Source organism: Protomyctophum bolini, assembly GCF_963924005.1.
Source record: "Protomyctophum bolini genome assembly, chromosome: 22".
Taxonomy (NCBI): domain Eukaryota; kingdom Metazoa; phylum Chordata; class Actinopteri; order Myctophiformes; family Myctophidae; genus Protomyctophum; species Protomyctophum bolini.
In genome coordinates this window covers 3607585-3625620 of record NC_137883.1, presented here as the reverse complement: position 1 = coordinate 3625620, position 18036 = coordinate 3607585, and the positions used below count along the sequence as shown (strand labels likewise).

The 18036-nt window shown below is 39.9% G+C and overlaps 1 protein-coding gene across 1 annotated transcript; it reads left to right on the top strand.

Moving 5' to 3' along the window:
• Positions 1 to 204: 204 nt before the first annotated feature.
• On the top strand, positions 205 to 17385 carry LOC308310448 (interferon-induced very large GTPase 1-like; the record flags this gene model as incomplete). The annotated part of the gene is made up of 8 exons (XM_080756790.1): positions 205 to 215; positions 1032 to 1101; positions 2007 to 2076; positions 5172 to 5228; positions 8296 to 8333; positions 9031 to 12289; positions 12611 to 13452; positions 17152 to 17385. The coding sequence occupies 8 exons, from the start codon at positions 205 to 207 to the stop codon at positions 17383 to 17385; spliced, it is 4581 nt and encodes a 1526-aa protein (XP_080612916.1).
• Between the last annotated feature and the right edge of the window lie 651 nt (positions 17386 to 18036).

Genomic DNA, 18036 nt, shown 5'->3' with positions numbered 1-18036 from the left:
GACACCAGCCAGGTACCGTACCGTATCATTTAATCATGTGCAATTACTTATATAATTGTGTATTTTGACCTTGAACATTGGAACACGCACGCACTCTTAAAGCGGGTCTTGTTTGCATGTTTGGAATTGTAACAGCTGAATTAAATAATATATCAGTATTGTGATATTAACCTGCGGGCCACATTAAGTGAAGGTGGGGGCCACATGTTGCCCAAGTATGTCCTATAGGGGCTCTGCTGGAATGACGTTAACACGAGCGCCTAAAGCATTGCTCACACACCTGGTGGTCAAATACTATAATCATACATGGGCAACTGGAGGCCGTGGTGGGGGCCACATGCGGCCCCCACCTTAAAATGTGGCCCTCAGGTTAATATCACAATACTGATGTATTATTGATTTGCAAACATGACCCGCTTTGATTACTTACTAAATTAGTAGCTTAATGAGTAGTATTAAAATGATATTGTCTTTTTTTAAAGCAGCAGGGATGTCTGCCGATTGTATAGAAAATAAATACATTTGGCCTTTTGGCAGTTGAGTAACTGATATGGTTAATACCCGAATGTCATAATTTATCGGACGGTTATTCTCTTGAAACCACATGGTTTCATGGAAATCATCCACCTACATGTCTTATCTCTTTACACAACATAACTAATCATTATGATATCAGATTATCAGATCTGATTGTGAAAGTACAACAGAGGTTAAAGTTTTATGAATAAATTAGCTGGCGTTTTCAGCTGAGTCAGCGTGCACGCGGTTTCATGGAAATCATCCACCGACATTTCTTATCACCTAAGTTTCATGAGTAAGTGACGTCACCGAGTCATCTAGTGGGCACTACACGGTGTGTGTGTGTGTGTGTTTTGTTTTTAGTTCTGCAAAGCAGTGTTTCGTATTTGTTAGTCGCTATACAGACCTGGCGATCTATGTTTTAATGTTGTCATTTCAGAGTCAGACTACACAGAATGTATGGAATCATTATAGTAAAATATTAACCCTTTGAACTGTGTTTATCTGTGCAGAGCCTCTGGCGTAACTGGTTTCTCCTCGGGATCGTCAGGAACGTCAGAATTCCTTGCAGACACCAGCCAGGTACCGTACCGTATCATTTTATCATGTGCAATTACTTATATAATTGCGACCCCCACTTTCAAATGTGGCCCTCAGGTTAATATCACAATACTGATGTATTATTATTATTATGACCCGCTTTGATTACTTACTAAATTAGTAGCTTAATGAGTAGTATTAAAATGATATTGTCTTTTTTAAAGCAGGAGGGATGTCTGCCGATTGTATAGAAAATAAATACATTTGGCCTTTTGGCAGTTGAGTAACTGATAGAATATGGTTAATACCCGAAGGTCATAATTGATCTTAAATCTTATGAAATTAATTGAAGCTGATGTGTAACTTTTCAAGTTCATTAGCATGTGTTTGCCACGTGCTATGAGTTCGATAGTGTCAGTTACAGATCCCCACGTACGGTATAGCCTATATGGTGTAGTACAGTTGAGTTTGGGTTTTGCACACCAACCTACTGACATTAAATTTGCTGAGCTGTGCATCGGACTGTTATTCCCTTCAAACCACATGGTTTCATGGAAATCATAAAACTACATTTATTTATAGAACTACACTAATACAGAGTACAGAGGTTAACGTCTTATGAAGAAATTGCCTGTCTGAGTCAGCTGTACGTGGTCCCTACACAGTATACATATATATATATATATATATATATATATATATATATATATATATATATATATATACTGTGGTGATCAGCAGTGAGGTGTTAGATGCACCACTGACATCCTTAAGCATCTTTCTACACACGGACAAGAGAGAGGGAATTAAGTAAGCCGTTTTAATGTTTTGTATTTGTTGCCACTATACAGACCTGGTAATCTATGTTATAATGTTGTCATATCAGACTACAGAATGCATGGATAGGATAGTAATATTAACCCTTTGAACTGTGTTTATCTGTGCAGAGCCTCTGGCGTGACTGGTTTCTCCTCAGGATCGTCAGGAACGTCAGAATTCCTTGCAGCCACCAGCCAGGTACCGTACCTTCAGGATAATTTTGTCATGTGCAATTATTTGACCATGAACATTGGAGCATGCACGCACGCACGCACGCACACACTCTCTCTCTCTCTCTCTCTCTCTCTCTCTCTCTCTCTCACACACACACACACACACACACACACACACACACACACACACACATATATATTTTAGAGATGCACATTGAAATTATGACCGATATCCAATTATTTGCACGGTCATATCGGCCAATTCCGATATATTACATTATTATAAAACATTTTTTAACTCATTGTTGCATTTCTTTATTTAGTTTTTTAATTTTGCTGGTGAAAGTAGATGGTAAGCTCTTGAATCTCAAATGAATACAGCTCCATCTCAATGAATTAGAATATTGTGTAAAAGTAAATTTTCTTCTGTAATATAATTTAAAAAGTTAAACTTTCATATATTCTCAATTCATTGTCCATAAAGTGAAGTATTTAAAACCTGTTTTTGTTTTAATCTTTATGATTATGGCATACAGCTCATGAAAATAAAAAAATCATATACCTCTATCGCTGTTCAAATTAGAATATTTTACGAGACCACAATTATTATTATTTTTTTACGAGAAATATCGACCATCTGAAATGTATATGCAGTTAATACTTGGTCTGGGCTACTTTTGAACAAATTATTTCATAAATGGGGCGTGGCATGGAGGTGATCAGCCTGTGGCACTGTTGAGGTCTTATGGAAGCCCATGAGGTTTACTTTGATAACCACCGTAAATTAATTCTTCATCTTGACAATACAACCTATATAGATTCTCTGTGAGTTTCAGGTCAGGCCAGTTGTCTGGTCAGTTAAGCACACTAATACCATGGTCAGTACACCTGTTACTAGTAGTTTTAACACTGTAATACCATGGTCAGCACACCAATTGTGGCCAAATTTGACATATTGGTTGTTCAGTTTGACCCACCAGTTTTGGAGATATGGCTTTTAGAGTAATGTCTTGCAGAGAAACAGAAAGTTGAGAAAACAGGCTTGAAACTTGTTAGAGTACATTGTGCTTCAGTATGCCGACAAGCTTCATGGAGATGCTAATTTTCCAAAATGATTTTGATGGCAGCTCAAATCTATAACAAATATCTAAATACTAAATCAAGCAACTTAAAAACTGTCTGAATACCAGAACAAACCAGTTAATGTCCTGTTTTCCTTCTCAAAGCTGTCGATGCTGAAGCTGAGAGATGACAACTAGTTGGAGAAGATAACGACACAACTGAGAAAGAGCTTCAGACACAATGGAGACAGCAGGTAAGAAGAATTTATTCACCAGGTCAATACAAGAAAAACACATTCTCACAACTGAACATAATGAATGCATATTTAGGCGAGACATGGCAGGTGGAAATTGTTTTGAGAATGTTTGCTATTTTGCTTCCTACACATCAAACCACAGTCAGCTCGAGGTCCAAACCTTTCCAACGGTATATGGAATGACATGTTGTTGCCAAGTATTGGATGAGATATTGTGTCTCAAAATAATGGCTTCAAATAAAACGTTTTGGAATTTTACAATACAAATCTATCGATATATCAATACAAAAAGGCAGTTTTCCCAAATTGAGTTTTCCTCATACCTGGAACAAAGAATCTCCACTTCAGTTGCTCACATACATCAAACCTTCCAGTTTTATTCATATCTATATCCTGCAGGTATTTACAGAAAGGTTTGTTGATATATTCATATAATATAATTATATATACATAGCATGATTTACATCTTTTATTCCTAAAAACATGGCGAAAATGGCCTGTTGACAGTATTTTCTGATTTCAGGAGTGATGAGAAGAGATATCTAAAATCCCCTCATTCGTAATTGCCTGTCTCTAATATGTCAAGAAAACGAAACAATAATTTTCAACCTGCAGGGCCTTATCCGATCTTCAGATTTATTATCCCAAAATGTATGGAAATTAGCAGATATAATTCCGAATTTGCACTTTTAAACATATCATTTCAGAAAACTTGTGATACAAAAGCCAAGTCTTAATCTTAATGTAAGTAATCAACTGGAGAAGTTTCATTGTGATAGCTATTAGTTAACGTTTTTACCCTATTTGTCTGTAGTGTCCTAAATGAACAACATGTCAGCTTTATAGAGGGTACAGTATATGTGTGTGACATCATTGTACCTGGACGTTATGCGGGAACACCACTGAGTGGCAAAAACTACTTTCTGACCTTGACAGCCAATTCATCCAATCAGAAAAGTCCTGTCTGATTGCATTAAACAATGTTAAACTCACGAACGTTGCAGCTGTACGAAAAGCTTGAATTATCGTCTTTCTATCTGCAAAGTTTGTGTTTCATAGAAACGTCATGAGCAACTTTCTGTCAAGAAATGCCCTGCATTTCGGAAGTGCTTGTTTTCAATAACACAACATTTTGCTGTCTCCTGCATTATAGTGTGGTACGAGGCGTCAAAAAAACAGCTCCCGTAGGATTTTTGTGCTAAAATTGATTCATAATATTAGAATTATTTTGTATGTTTTAAAACATTCTGAGTTGATTTCTTAAACTTTTAAAGTGATCAGAAGAATCTTTTTTTACTTTTGGTAGGGGTGTTTCCTCACCTGGGACCTCCCGGACTGACCCCTGGGCCTATTCCAGTTCTCATTACATTCCTCGCTCTGCTCCTGCTCCAGAATATTGTCAAATTAGATCATAAATGAAGCATAAAAGTATTTGTAGCTGGGCTCTGATATAAAAAAAATGGTAGTAGCCAATACCAGGGGTCTTCCACAGGGGGCCCATGACCCCTAGGGGGTCCTCAGAGTTACTATACAGGGGCCCACCAAATCATTGTGGGATAGGAACATTTTTTCTTTTTTTTACATTAAACCACTTGAACCATAGCATCCCTTTTCCAAGGAGAACTTTAGCCAACAATAGCTGATCTACAAGGTTGTAGTTTGAGCTTGTAGATCAGCTATTTTCAAAGTAAGGTGCCTCAGACCCAAGTTTAGCAAATATTGCTGCTAAATAAAGATCAGCCAAGATCAGCCAGGCTGCTGCTGTCTTTCTCTTTTCTCTTTGTCTTTCTGTTGTCGGTCAGGTGACTGGGAGGGCTACTTGTCATCCTTAGAGGAACTCATCAAGTATTTCTTTGCTCGTGATCTCCTTAAATATGCTCGACTATCTTGCCCAAATGAACGCTCTTGAACAGGATGACCGCAGTTTAGGTGTGCTTCCCCGTGGGAGGTTAGGGTGTGGGTTTGAGATGGTTAACATCGGTAGACTGTAGACAACTTGACTGCGTGTACTGTACGTGCGTTTGATTTGTGAGTTCTCTTGGCACAGTACCATGGGTGTGTACGCATAACAAAACCATGATGCTTCTATGCAACGATTGATTGATTGATCATTGAAGCTGAGAAATGTCGGCTATGTGGTTGACACGCACTGTGAGAAGATGAGTTCAGATATGTACCAGTGCCACTGTCTGCTATTTTGTTTAAAGCTGCATTACACCTCAAGCAGACTGAAATTATGAACCCTTTTGGGTGTTATTTTGTCCATAAAGTGATGCTATTCTTGTGTGATCCTCAAAACAGGATTTGATATATTCAGACTAAAATTATTAATATTGCCACCACCACCAATAACCATGATAATACAGCAGCTATCTGCACCCGGGGAAATCACTTTGCCAGCTTGTGAATGTGATGGACATTTCCATTAATATTTTATTTTTGCCACGGACATGCAAAACAAGTGATCAATGATATTACCAGAACACAAATGTATAGCCTATAGTACTAATTGACTCTTGAAGTGTCATAGTGTCTACTCTATTCCACTGCGCTACACATTTTAAAATAAGTCATTTATCAAAACTTATTTTTGGGGAAAAGCCGATCTACAACCTCACAACACATTACGGCATGTTGTGACCTTGTAGATCAGCAATTGTCCTTTCTTCTTAACCTATAATGACAGGCCCAAAATTGGGATTTCAGGGTAAAAATAGCTATATAGTCACCCAACTTACCCAGAAAGACTGGGAAGTTATCCACTGTATACTGGCAGGTGGCCGTCCAGACAGGCATTATATGTGGCATAATGCATGGTCCAAGTATATTCCATGTTTGGGATTTCAATAAATGGGTCTTCCGTCATATACAGTAAGTAGGCTACAGTTGCAGTCCGAGAAAGGGACACTTAGCTGCAAAGGTGAATGGGTGCGCAGTATACTTAATATTAGGTTATTGCAGATGGCCTTTCAGAGGACAGTGTTACTTGGGGACATGAGGAGACAGGATGTTCTACAAGCTAAACTAGTTTTGTGTTTGTCAACGTAGCTTAAATAGTTGGTGTCAGTTCATTAAGGTGTGTACTCTAGGTTGATGACTTATGAGACATGCAATGGAAACATACCTGAGATTCAAAACAGATAATTAAGTACTGTTTAAGGAATGTTTCACTGTTCACTGTTTCACTGTGTTGTTGTGAAGCATTTGCTATAACAAAGTAGATAGACTAGACCCCATGCAGTAGTGTCATTGCTGTAACTTGGTATCTGTAATGTGTTCTGTTGCTGCAGGGTGAGGTTGCAGCCCTAAGGTTGCAGTTCTACTTGCCATATGTTTCACTGGTCTCATGACACATGGACTACTGCCACACTCTATGTTGTCTGTCACTCTGGTACCAGTTATCAAGGACAAGGCAGGAAAAGTGGGGAGCTTGGATAACCATAGGCCTATTGCTCTTGCCAGGGTATTATCCAAGGTCCTTGAAAGGATCCTATTAGATCGTTTAGGCTCCTTTTTTAACACCACGGACAATCAGTTTGGGTTTAAGGCTAAACATGGTACTGACCTCTGCATTTATGCTCTAAAAGAGGTGGTTGATAACTACAAAAGCCTTAACTCATCCGTTATAGTTGGTTTTATTGATGCTTCCCGTGCCTTTGACAGGGTCTGTCATCAGAAGCTGTTCCTAAAACTGAGGGAAAGGGGGGTGCCTGACAGCGTCATAAGAATCCTGGCATACTGGTATGCTAACCAGAGTATGCAGGTTAGATGGGGAAGTGGGGTCTCGGCTCCCTTTACTGTAGGTAATGGGGTCCGGCAGGGGGGGTTACTCTCCCCAGCCCTATTTAATCTCTATATGAATGATCTTTCTGTTCAGCTGAATAACTGTAGCACAGGGTGCATGGTTGGAAACTCCCTGGTTAACAATCTGATGTACGCTGATGATTTGGCAATACTCTCTCCCAGTAGTGCTGGCTTTCAACAGCTGCTAAATGTATGCTCTGAATATGGGGTAGCGTATGACGTTAAATATAATGCCAAAAAGAGCGTAGTAATGTTCTGCAGAACGAAAGGGGATAAAGACCTCTCCTTTCCATCCTTTTATTTATCAGATCAGGTGGTATCCATCTGCAGTAAAGCGAAGTATCTGGGACATGTGATAACTGACCAACTGTCTGATGATGAGGATGTGTATAGGCAGCGCCGTATGCTCAGGCAAACATGCTGGGGAGGAAATTCCGCTCATGTTCACCTGAGGTGAAGGTTAATCTCTTCAGAGCATACTGTACTCCCCTCTATACCGCCCCCTTGTGGGTAAAATATAAGAAAGCAAGTTTGTATAAACTGCAGGTTGCCTATAACGATTGCATGCGTATACTATTGAACAAACCGAGGTGGAGCAGTGCTAGTGAGTTGTTCTGTAGTGTGGGAGTTTACACCTTTCATGCCCTACTGAGAAACCTGATGTACAAATTTATGTGTCGGCTCAATGAGTCTAAAAACTGTATAATTATGCTGCTATGTAACCCCAGCTTCAGTAGCACCAGGTACCGGTCTGCTTTTTGGAAGCACTGGTATGAATGTTTATTGTAAAATTATGTTTTATGGGTTAGGGGTGTTTCTCTCTGTATGTAGTGTTTTATGTTGTCTGTTGTTATTGGACCTTGAGTCTGAACAAATAACGTTGATTGATTGATTGATTAATCCTGATACAAGTGAGACAGGTACAATTATTCATAATGTCAATACTTGAATATTTAAACAACAACAAAAACGGACAAAACCAGAACATTTTTGCAATAGCTTTTTGCAATGACTTTCAGGAAAATATTTGCAATCACAAAATACTGTAACGTTAGCTTTTAAAGTAGCATTAAGATGCTTACTATAGGTTTAACCTTCTTTAACCCTTATTGATTCAAACAGGTTCCACCATTGAAGAGAAAGTCAAGAACAAGGATGATGTAAGTTATCTTTTTTTTTTTAAGTCAAGTGCATTATTTAGTCCTGACCTCCAGGAATGTTTGCATCATATCTGATTGATTTAATTGTAGTGTGAGTGATATATTTTGTTAAAAGGTTAAATCACTATATTCTGACAGTAATCATTGCTATAGAGTGTGTTCAGTAACAGAGGTCTCCATGTCTCTCCAGCTCTTTGATAAACAGAAAAGGCATTTTCAGGTAGTTGACAAGATTTCAGCCAATCTGTATCCTGACTGTGTATCCTGATTGCAATGCATTGTTTAAAGACATGGAGACCCCTGTTACTGAACAAACACTCTATAGCAATGGGTACTATCACAATATAGAGCTATTTAACACTGTTACTGAACACACACTCTATAGCAATGATTACTGTCACAATATAGAGCTATTTAACACTGGTACTGAACACACACTCTATAGCAATGATTACTGTCACAATATAGAACTATTTAACACTGTTACCGAACACACACTCTATAGCAATGATTACTGTCACAATATATAGCTATTTAACACTGTTACTGAAAACACACTATAGCAATGATTACTATCACAATATTGAGCTTTTTAACACTTATTTTAAACAAATAAAATCACTTACACTACCTTTAACATCATTATGTGGAAATGTATTAACTTTGTTTTCTATGTGTTTTCTTTTTCTTTTTAAAGGTTGGCAAAGTACACAAACCTGTGAAGAATTCAGAGAAGATCATCCCAGAAGAGCAACTTCGGAAAGTCGATGAACTGTTTTCTAGACTTAACCTCAAACACCACTATAAAGATAAGTTGACTACTGCTGACTTTCTGAAAATTCTCCCTTCTATAAAGAAGCATGATGAAATAATTGAGAAAGACGTAGCTCACACGTTCCTTCAGAAGTTGTTGATGCTAGACCACAGAGCCAGGTACATCCCAGTAGCAGTGGGCAGTACCGAGGACAAGCATTCAGCAACCACTGAAGTCGCTGATGACATTGACACAGAAGACAGTCAATGTGATTTTATATTCAGCTCCAATGTAGACACTAGCCAGAGCCTGAAGCAGAGCCACGTCCATCCGATGGATGTTCAGATGGCTGTGTTTCACTGCTCAGATAGCTTCCTCAGGCAGAACATGATTACTAAACTAGCCCAGTGTCAGTATGCCTTACCTTTGCTAGTGCCAGACCCGTTCACAGGGGATATCGAGTGTCCTTTATGGACTTTTAGACAACTCAGAAAATCCTGGAAAGTGACTGATAAATCAGGTACCATCACAAGTAAGAACATGCCCATCTGTCAAGCTAAGACACCTATGGTGTCATTTTTCCGTCTTGGCTCCGACACCTCTGTCGGAGATGATGACACCTTATCATCTAAATCTCAGCTGATGAATACCATAGTCAATGACCGTCACAGCACGTTCTTTCATAGGCACTGTCCAGGCGCCACCAAATCTCACTGCCTGATAGATGGTATGGCAGAGATTGCCTGGTATTACCCTGCTGGAAAAGCCAATGATGCTTTCTCTGACTGTGTTGCCTTCTGTAACCTTCATGGAGATGCTGTATTACATGACAAACAGCGTGAGATACTGATCAACAAGGCTTCAGTCAACGTTGTCCTTGTACCTACTCTGGGAAAAGGTGACAAAGGTTGGAAAATTCTGTCAGACCTTTGCAAGCGTCCAAATCCTCTCATTTGTCTCCGAGCTGATGATGATTCTGCTACAGTTGGGATAGGATCAGGAAAATATAAAATGGGTCTGAAGGGTAGAAGTCAGTCAGATGTGGCTACAGAATTGAAAACAATACTTAAAAAGATTTTGTCAACACCACACGAATCCTTCCAGCTTGATACCATGGCAAGTGTCTCTGGAATCAGAACAGATGAAGCTGAACACCCATGCCAAAGAGGGAAATCTGCTGCTGTGCAGATTCTGACATTGCTTCAAGGAAAGAAGCTTTCAGAGATCAAAGACACATTTCTGCCATGCCAAGGCAAAATGTGGCATGAGTGGTGCAAACTCAATAAAGATCGGTACCGTCTCCAAGGAGACGAGGAGAAAGACAAATCTAAAAAAGAAAAGGGAATGGAGCAAAAAAGAACTGAACAACGAGACAAATCCTCCAGTAAGCTGATGAAGCTGTTTGTTAAAAACCTGCAGTCTCTGAAAGGGGATGAAAAACGTTACTTCCTAAAATGGATTGGAATCTTACTGGATACCTTCTCAACAGACGATCTTTATCAAATCAACCAGGAATATGATGCAAAGTGGTTGGCTTTGTGGTTGGCTTTGAAAAAGAAGCGTGACAATCCAAAACAACTGGAGGAGAAGCAAAAGGAGTTGGAAGACATTTCCGAGAAACTGTATTCAGCGACAGTTGGATTTGAGCACATCCTGAGAGAATTGGGACAAATGTACGAAGCTCATGCATCTCCAAAGAAAGAAGGACACTCTGAATACCCTAAGCTGGCTGCAGAGCTCATGATCGCAGGACATCCAATGGAGCTGATGGACGGAGATGCAGGTCACGTGCCTTTAACGTGGATCACCAGTGTTCTAGACGAGGTCGTCAAGACACTGGGAGACAAGAGGGTTTTTGTCTTGTCAATTTTAGGCATCCAGAGCAGCGGCAAATCCACCATGCTGAATGCAATGTTTGGATTGCAGTTTGCGGTGAGCGCCGGCAGGTGCACCAGAGGAGCCTTCATGCAGCTGGTGAAAGTGTCAGAGGAGAAACAGGACGTCTTCCAGTTCGACTACGTCCTGGTCGTGGACACCGAAGGACTGCGTGCTCTCGAGCTGGCGGGGAAGAATACGTTTCACCATGACAACGAACTGGCAACGTTTGTCATTGGCCTGGGAAACATGACTCTGATCAACATCTTTGGAGAGAATACGTCTGACATGCAAGACATTCTTCACATTGCCGTTCAGGCCTTCATGAGGATGAAGAAGGTTAAGATGACTCCAAATTGTATCTTTGTTCATCAGAATGTCACAGATATCGAGGAATGTAGCAAAAACAAGGAGGGGAAGAGACGACTACAAGAAGATCTTGATGCGATGACGAAGCTAGCTGCCAAGGAGGAAGTGGTCAATGCAGAGTTCTTCAGTGATATAATTGCATTTGATGTGGAAACCGATGTGAAATACTTTGCCCAGCTGTGGGAAGGCAGCCCACCCATGGCTCCTCCAAACCCGGGCTATAGTGAGAGCATCCAAGAGCTGAAGGACATGATCCTCTCTAAAGCAAAAGAGTCTTGTGGAATTCCACTGTCAGAATTCAAAAGCACCATTGAAGACCTCTGGAATGCCCTGCTGAAAGAAAACTTTGTGTTCAGTTTCAAAAACACAAGGGAAATTTCAGTGTACAGAACACTTGAAGAAGCATATGGGAAATGGACCTTTGCTTTAAGGCAAGCCATGTTGAACACTAAAAACCAACTCCACACCGAGATTGATAATGGCACAACCATTGACAAGATTCAAAATGAGCTCGTCAAAGGAATGAACAAGACTCATGAAGAAGTGGTACAACAGATGAAAGAGCACTTTGACGCCGTTAAAGATAAAGACATACTGCTTCAGTGGAGAGGACGATTTGAAACCAAAATTAAAGACTTCCATGATGACCTGGTGAAAGGATCCAAACAGAAGCTTGAGGAGATTATTCAGCAGAGAGATGCTCGGAAGAAGCTGGATGATAAGAAGACGGTGTACGAAAACAAGCTGCTACAGGAGAGCAAAGCACTTGCCGGTGAATTAAAAGGCAAGGCAAAGGAAGAAAAGGAACTCAAAAGGGCGTTCAATGATCTTTGGGAAGGTTGGGTTACTGAATTCAAAGCTGATATTCCTTCCATAAAAGAGATCAACATGCAAGAGGATGAAGATTATATCCTTCAGGAGATGGGCATTGAGCATTATCATGACCACAGATGCTCTGGTAAATACAAAAACCTATCAGATCTATGGAATTATTCGGTTTATGTAAGCCCTAAAAGCATGATCTCTAAAGGATTGAACAAGATTGGGATTAGTACAGACCTACTTCCTTATCAAAAGGCTAGAACCTTCATCCGCAATATTGTGGATCAATCCGTTGGCTTGATTGAGAGCAAACCTGTTCGAACCAGAGGCTACAATAGCAGTTACTTGCAAGAAGTAGCAAAGAAGGTCATACACCAGTTCAAAGAATTTGATTCAGACAAGACATACGCCCTTAAACCTGCGTTTAAAGTTGATCTTTTACTTCATGTATTTCAAGCTGCAGAGAGTTGTCTTTCCAAGTCTCACAAAGAATTCAAGATCAACAATGATCCACTCACTCATTTGGAAAGCAAAAAGGTCCAATACTACAATGCGTTCAGAGGCTATTGTGAAGGAAACTCTTCTGCCGCTGTGCTTGGTGAGCTGCTCTGTAGCAAACTGAAGGAGTCTGCCACTCAGTCTGTCTATGACAAGACCGCCCTCTGCTTGGCTTCAGAGATTAAATGTAGTCTCCCTCCCTTCAGCGGGAACAGGGTGAACATGGAGAGACATGTTTTAGTATCACTGGCAGAGTTAGCGGACTTTGACAGTTACATGAACTACATCACAAGTCCAAGGAAGCACGTGGAGACATTTATAAAAGAAAAGGTTAAGGAATACATCACCACCAACCATGACAAGGTACTCGATATCATGCAGAATCGTGTGGAGTATGTGTGCCAGCTTCTGGATCAAGCAGTGCATGACGCGACAGAGAAAGTCACGACTCGGAAAGGAGACACCGACATGTGGCTGGAGGAGTTTTCCAGTCTGTTAAAGGATGATCTAAGATTCGACACAAACTGCTATGAAAACTTCAATGACATAAACCAATTTGATTTTCTTAAAGATGAGATCAAGAAAGGTCTCCGTTCCATGAAGGATGATTTAAACAGCCTCTCGATCAACACGGAGGATGTCCGTGTGAGCCCAGATCAAATTCTCATCGACCATTTGTGCAAGTGTTGCTGGGCACAGTGTCCGTTCTGTGGCGCCATTTGCTGCAACACCTGGGAGGATCACATTCCTGACGATCACACCATCCTTTTTCATCGTTCGCCAGGGATTTGCGGAATGTCCGTTAGAGGCAAACTTTCTCTTTATTTCTGCACAAAAAAAGTTTTCTACAAATACTTCTTGCTTTACTGGAAGTGGTTTGTCTGTAGATTTCAAGAGAAACTGGAGACGAAATATGGCAAAAAGTTTGAAGAAATTCCAATAGAATGGAGATATATCACCCAAAGGGAAGCTATTGAAAGCTTGAAGGAGATGACTTGAAACATTCACAACCCTCTTCAAAGTGACACAATCCGATACTATCGTTTGATGACTCTTAACACTTGAGTGTCTTTGAGGTCTTTCTGACCCATTTTGATATTGTGAAGTTGATTATCTTTGCCCGTGAAGCTCTCAGAAGGTTTCCTTCCATGACCTTTCGTAAATATTCGATTCAAATGAACTCTGTTCTTTTTACGTTTATTTTACATCTGAAACATTTTCGGTCAAACTGACCCCTCAACCCCTTCCTCCCCCCACGGGAGTGGACTTTAACACACAGACAGCCCATTGTCCAATTTAAAAGACAATGTCTTTACCCCGCCGGTGGAGGTCAAAGCCTCTGGAGACTGTAGCCAATAACATTGCATGAACAAAGGTATTTTTGACCTGAAATCAGCTTGTGTGGTGCCTGGCCTTACTTCAGACATGCGAGTGTTGAAGAACACTAACAGCTAAATATGCACAAAACAACACACATTATTTTAAAAAAAATACATCTGTGGCGTAGTAGTGAGAAAAAGTAATTTGATGCTGATTAGACTTAACCAGACTCCGTCAGATGGTGGCAGTATTCAGTTCACAAATTGTGAAATTGCAAATTGCAAGATTAGTCTTAGCCAGACACACAGACTCACTCACAGACCTATAGATGGCCCCATGTGTTTTTTATTATGAAAATGTATTAGAAGAAGGCATGGTTAACTTTAGTTTTTAAAGGCAACTGAGATTCCCAGATCTTACAACACATTCTGTTGAATAATATGCAGAACTAAAAGTTTTTTTGATTCTACATTTATGTATGTGACAATTAAGTCATCATACAGACTATTTTCTGAATATTATGAATGGATAGAAGCAAATTCATTTAATTCTGAAATTTGTACTTTCTCCTTTATTTCATCATGATAAAGTGAACATTTAACTGTCACATGAACTAAAACCAATTTTATATTTCTTTAATTCAAAATGTGTCATTTTCTATGTATTTAGATTAAGATTTATCACGGGGTGTTTGAGAAACTGATTAAACAATATGCAGCATTTAAGAAGACTTCATTTGAAGCAAAAACATGAAAATATGTTTTACTTTCTAAAATATGGTGGAACCAATTATTGATGAAAATATGTATTCTTCATCGACACGTCATTTTAAATCTGTCCATTTTCACAGAACATTATAGAAGTGATACATGGATACCGGTAGTACTTTATTAGTTGATTGAACTGTAATTTACTGTAAATCATCAAATAAATCTTTTGTAATTGATCAAAACATCTGATTGTTTTTTGTATAACTGAAAGTTAGTTAGTTAGTTAGTTAGTTAGTTAGTTTAATTTATTGTCCACAATGTGGAAATTTGTCTTTGGTCAGTACTAACAACCACAAAACAGCAAAAACACTTACACACAATTATGTTCATGGCAAAAAACTGTGACAAATACAAGTAGAAAGATTGTATTTTCAGATTCCATATATCCATTAGAGTGTATTGTTTAATGCAGGGGTGGGCATCTTTGACGATGGAGAGGGCCACTATATTTCCGCACACCCTCCAGAGGAGCCACATTGCATATTACTGTTGTAGCAAAAATAGCTGATCTACAAGCTCAAAACGCATCGCACTGCGATGTTTTAGACTGCGTTTTGAGCTTGTAGATCAGTTAGTTTTGCTATATTTTAATTGAAATGCTGAATTTTCAAATGCCTTTCAAATGCCTTTAATAATAGTTATGTTAACTTTATAAACTAAATACAAATACATTGGACATAAACAAGACAATAATATTTTAATACTACGCATTAAGCTACTCATTTAGACTTAATTAGAAGTAATTAAATTCAGTCATGTTTGAATGTGTCCCCCGGGCCGCCTGTTGCCCATGCATCATTTAAAGGAACGTTATTGACAATGAGAAGATTATACAGTTAATGTATTAAAATGTTCATGACATTCATTTCCATTCATTCATTATTTTATTTATTTTTTATTTATTTTTATGACCTGCAGTTACACCCAAAAATCTGAACTTTGAACATTCAGTGGATTCTCTGTGTCTGTGAAGCTTTTTGAGCTGCAATGAAAACAGGAAAAACATGTGACATCTGCTGGGAAATCCCATTGACATATATGGCTCTTACGTCACATTCCACAGTAAAATCTGAGCACTTATTTGAGCCAGAAAACCCCAGACCACAATCTACTCACAGTTAAAAGTTCAGTTTTTTTTTATGTCACAATCCCTGTAAATTACAGTAGTACAGGTGTTTGATCAAGGCTGTGTTATAGAGATGAGGTACAATCAGATACATTAAGTTAAACCATTCCTGACAACCATGGTACACAAGCAGTAGAATAATACAGAAGACATGGCCCATGCTGTTTTATTGACACCTCCCATGCTTTTGATATAATTAATCAGCACAAGCTCTTTGTCAAACTCAAGCAGAGCGGTGTGTCTGGATGCATCATCCTGGAATACTGGTATGCCAAACAGAGTATGCAGGTGAAATGGGGGAACACCCTATCCTCCCCCTTTCAATGACACCTGTCTGTTGTTCTTGTCCAGTCTGGTTCCCTCTTCTGGGACACCTGTCTGTTGTTCTTTTCCAGTCTGGTTCCCTCTTCTGGGACACTAGGTGAAGGATCCACATTCAATCCTAGTATTAAAAAGCAACGCAAGGTGAAGGACCCACATTCAGTCCTAGTATTGAAATAGCAACGCAAGGTGAAGGATCCACATTCAGTCCTAGTATTAAAAAGCAACGCAAGGTGAAGGGTCCACATTCAGTCCTAGTATTAAAAAGCAACGCAAGGTGAAGGACCCACATTCAGTCCTAGTATTAAAATAGCAACACAAGGTGAAGGATCCACATTCAGTCCTAGTATTTCAGAAATAACAGACCTGCAGTAATCCACCAGTCTTGGGCATGACCAAAACATATGAGTGAACTAGATATACTATGGTGTATATTGTAACATTTAGCACCCTGAGCTGGAGCCGAACCCCGGCCCCCAACTCAGTAGACAAGGCAAGTAACAAGCAGCGCCAAGAGAGTTCGCTCACTTGGAGGAGCAAGTTACGGCCAGGTCTTTCGCAGGGTCGTTACAATATGAATTAAGTACTTTTAATAGGCTGAGACCAAGTCTCACACAGGAAGAGGTTACAACTCATGTAGGATAACTTACAGTATAGGTTTCATACACACATAAAGCACAACTGTTCTGTGCTCTGCGTGTGTTTCATGGCCGCCTTAATGCTTTTCCAATGGAAGTCACATGGTTTGACCAAACACTTGTGTTTGATTGGGGGGAGGGGGGCAACCACTCCAAGGAACAGCAATGCCTCTATATCCCAATCTATGTCCCTATGATTAGAGTATGAATAGGGGCAAAAGTGGCACTGTTGTGTTAGAAACAGAGTGAGAGATAAGCCAAATTCCAATACCGCAACTTTTTACACTCACTCACTCTCCTCGCGTCCTCCCCACTCGCTCCGTAGCCCCACCCTCAGCGAGGAGGAGAGGATTCGATGCGGGGACAGAGTGGCACCATAGAGGGACAGGGGCCACAGCAAGCCCCCGGTACAGCCAATACAGACACCATGGAGGGACATGGGGCCACAGGAAGCCCCCGGTACAGCCAATACAGACACCATGGAGGGACATGGGGTCACAGGAAGCCCCCGGTACAGCCAATACAGGCTACCATCCTGCAAGATCAGGATGGCAAGTGAGTCACATGCAGTGGTGGAAAAAAAGTATCAATTGATTTACTGGGTGAAAAACTTTATGAGTTTACAGAAGAACAAATCAAACAAAAAAGCAGTGTGAATTGTCTGGAACCAGTGGCTCAGTGTGTTAGAACCCTGCCACATGATTGGGAGATGGTGAGTTCAAAACCCACTTAAGTCTTTACTTTCAAGACCAATTTCAGAAGAATAAAACAAACAAAAAAGCAGTGTGAATTATCTGGAACCAGTGGCTCAGTGTGTTAGAACACTGGCCACATGTTGGGGAGATGGTGAGTTCAAACCACACTCAAGTATTTACTTTCAACACCAATTTCAGAAGAATAAAACAAACAAAAAAGCAGTGTGAATTGTCTGGAGCCAGTGGCTCAGTATGTTAGAACGCTGCCACATGATCGGGAGATGGTGAGTTCAAACCACACTCAAGTCTTTACTTTCAAGACCAATTTCAGAAGAATAAAACAAACAAAAAATAAGTGTGAATTGTCTGGAACCAGTAGCTCAGTGTGTTAGAACGCTGCCACATGATCGGGAGATTGTGGGTTCAAACCCCAAACAAAAAAATAAAGGGACCAATCCCACCCGAGTCTTTACTGTGACACTTTGCATTCCACACTAACATCAAGTTTCATTTAT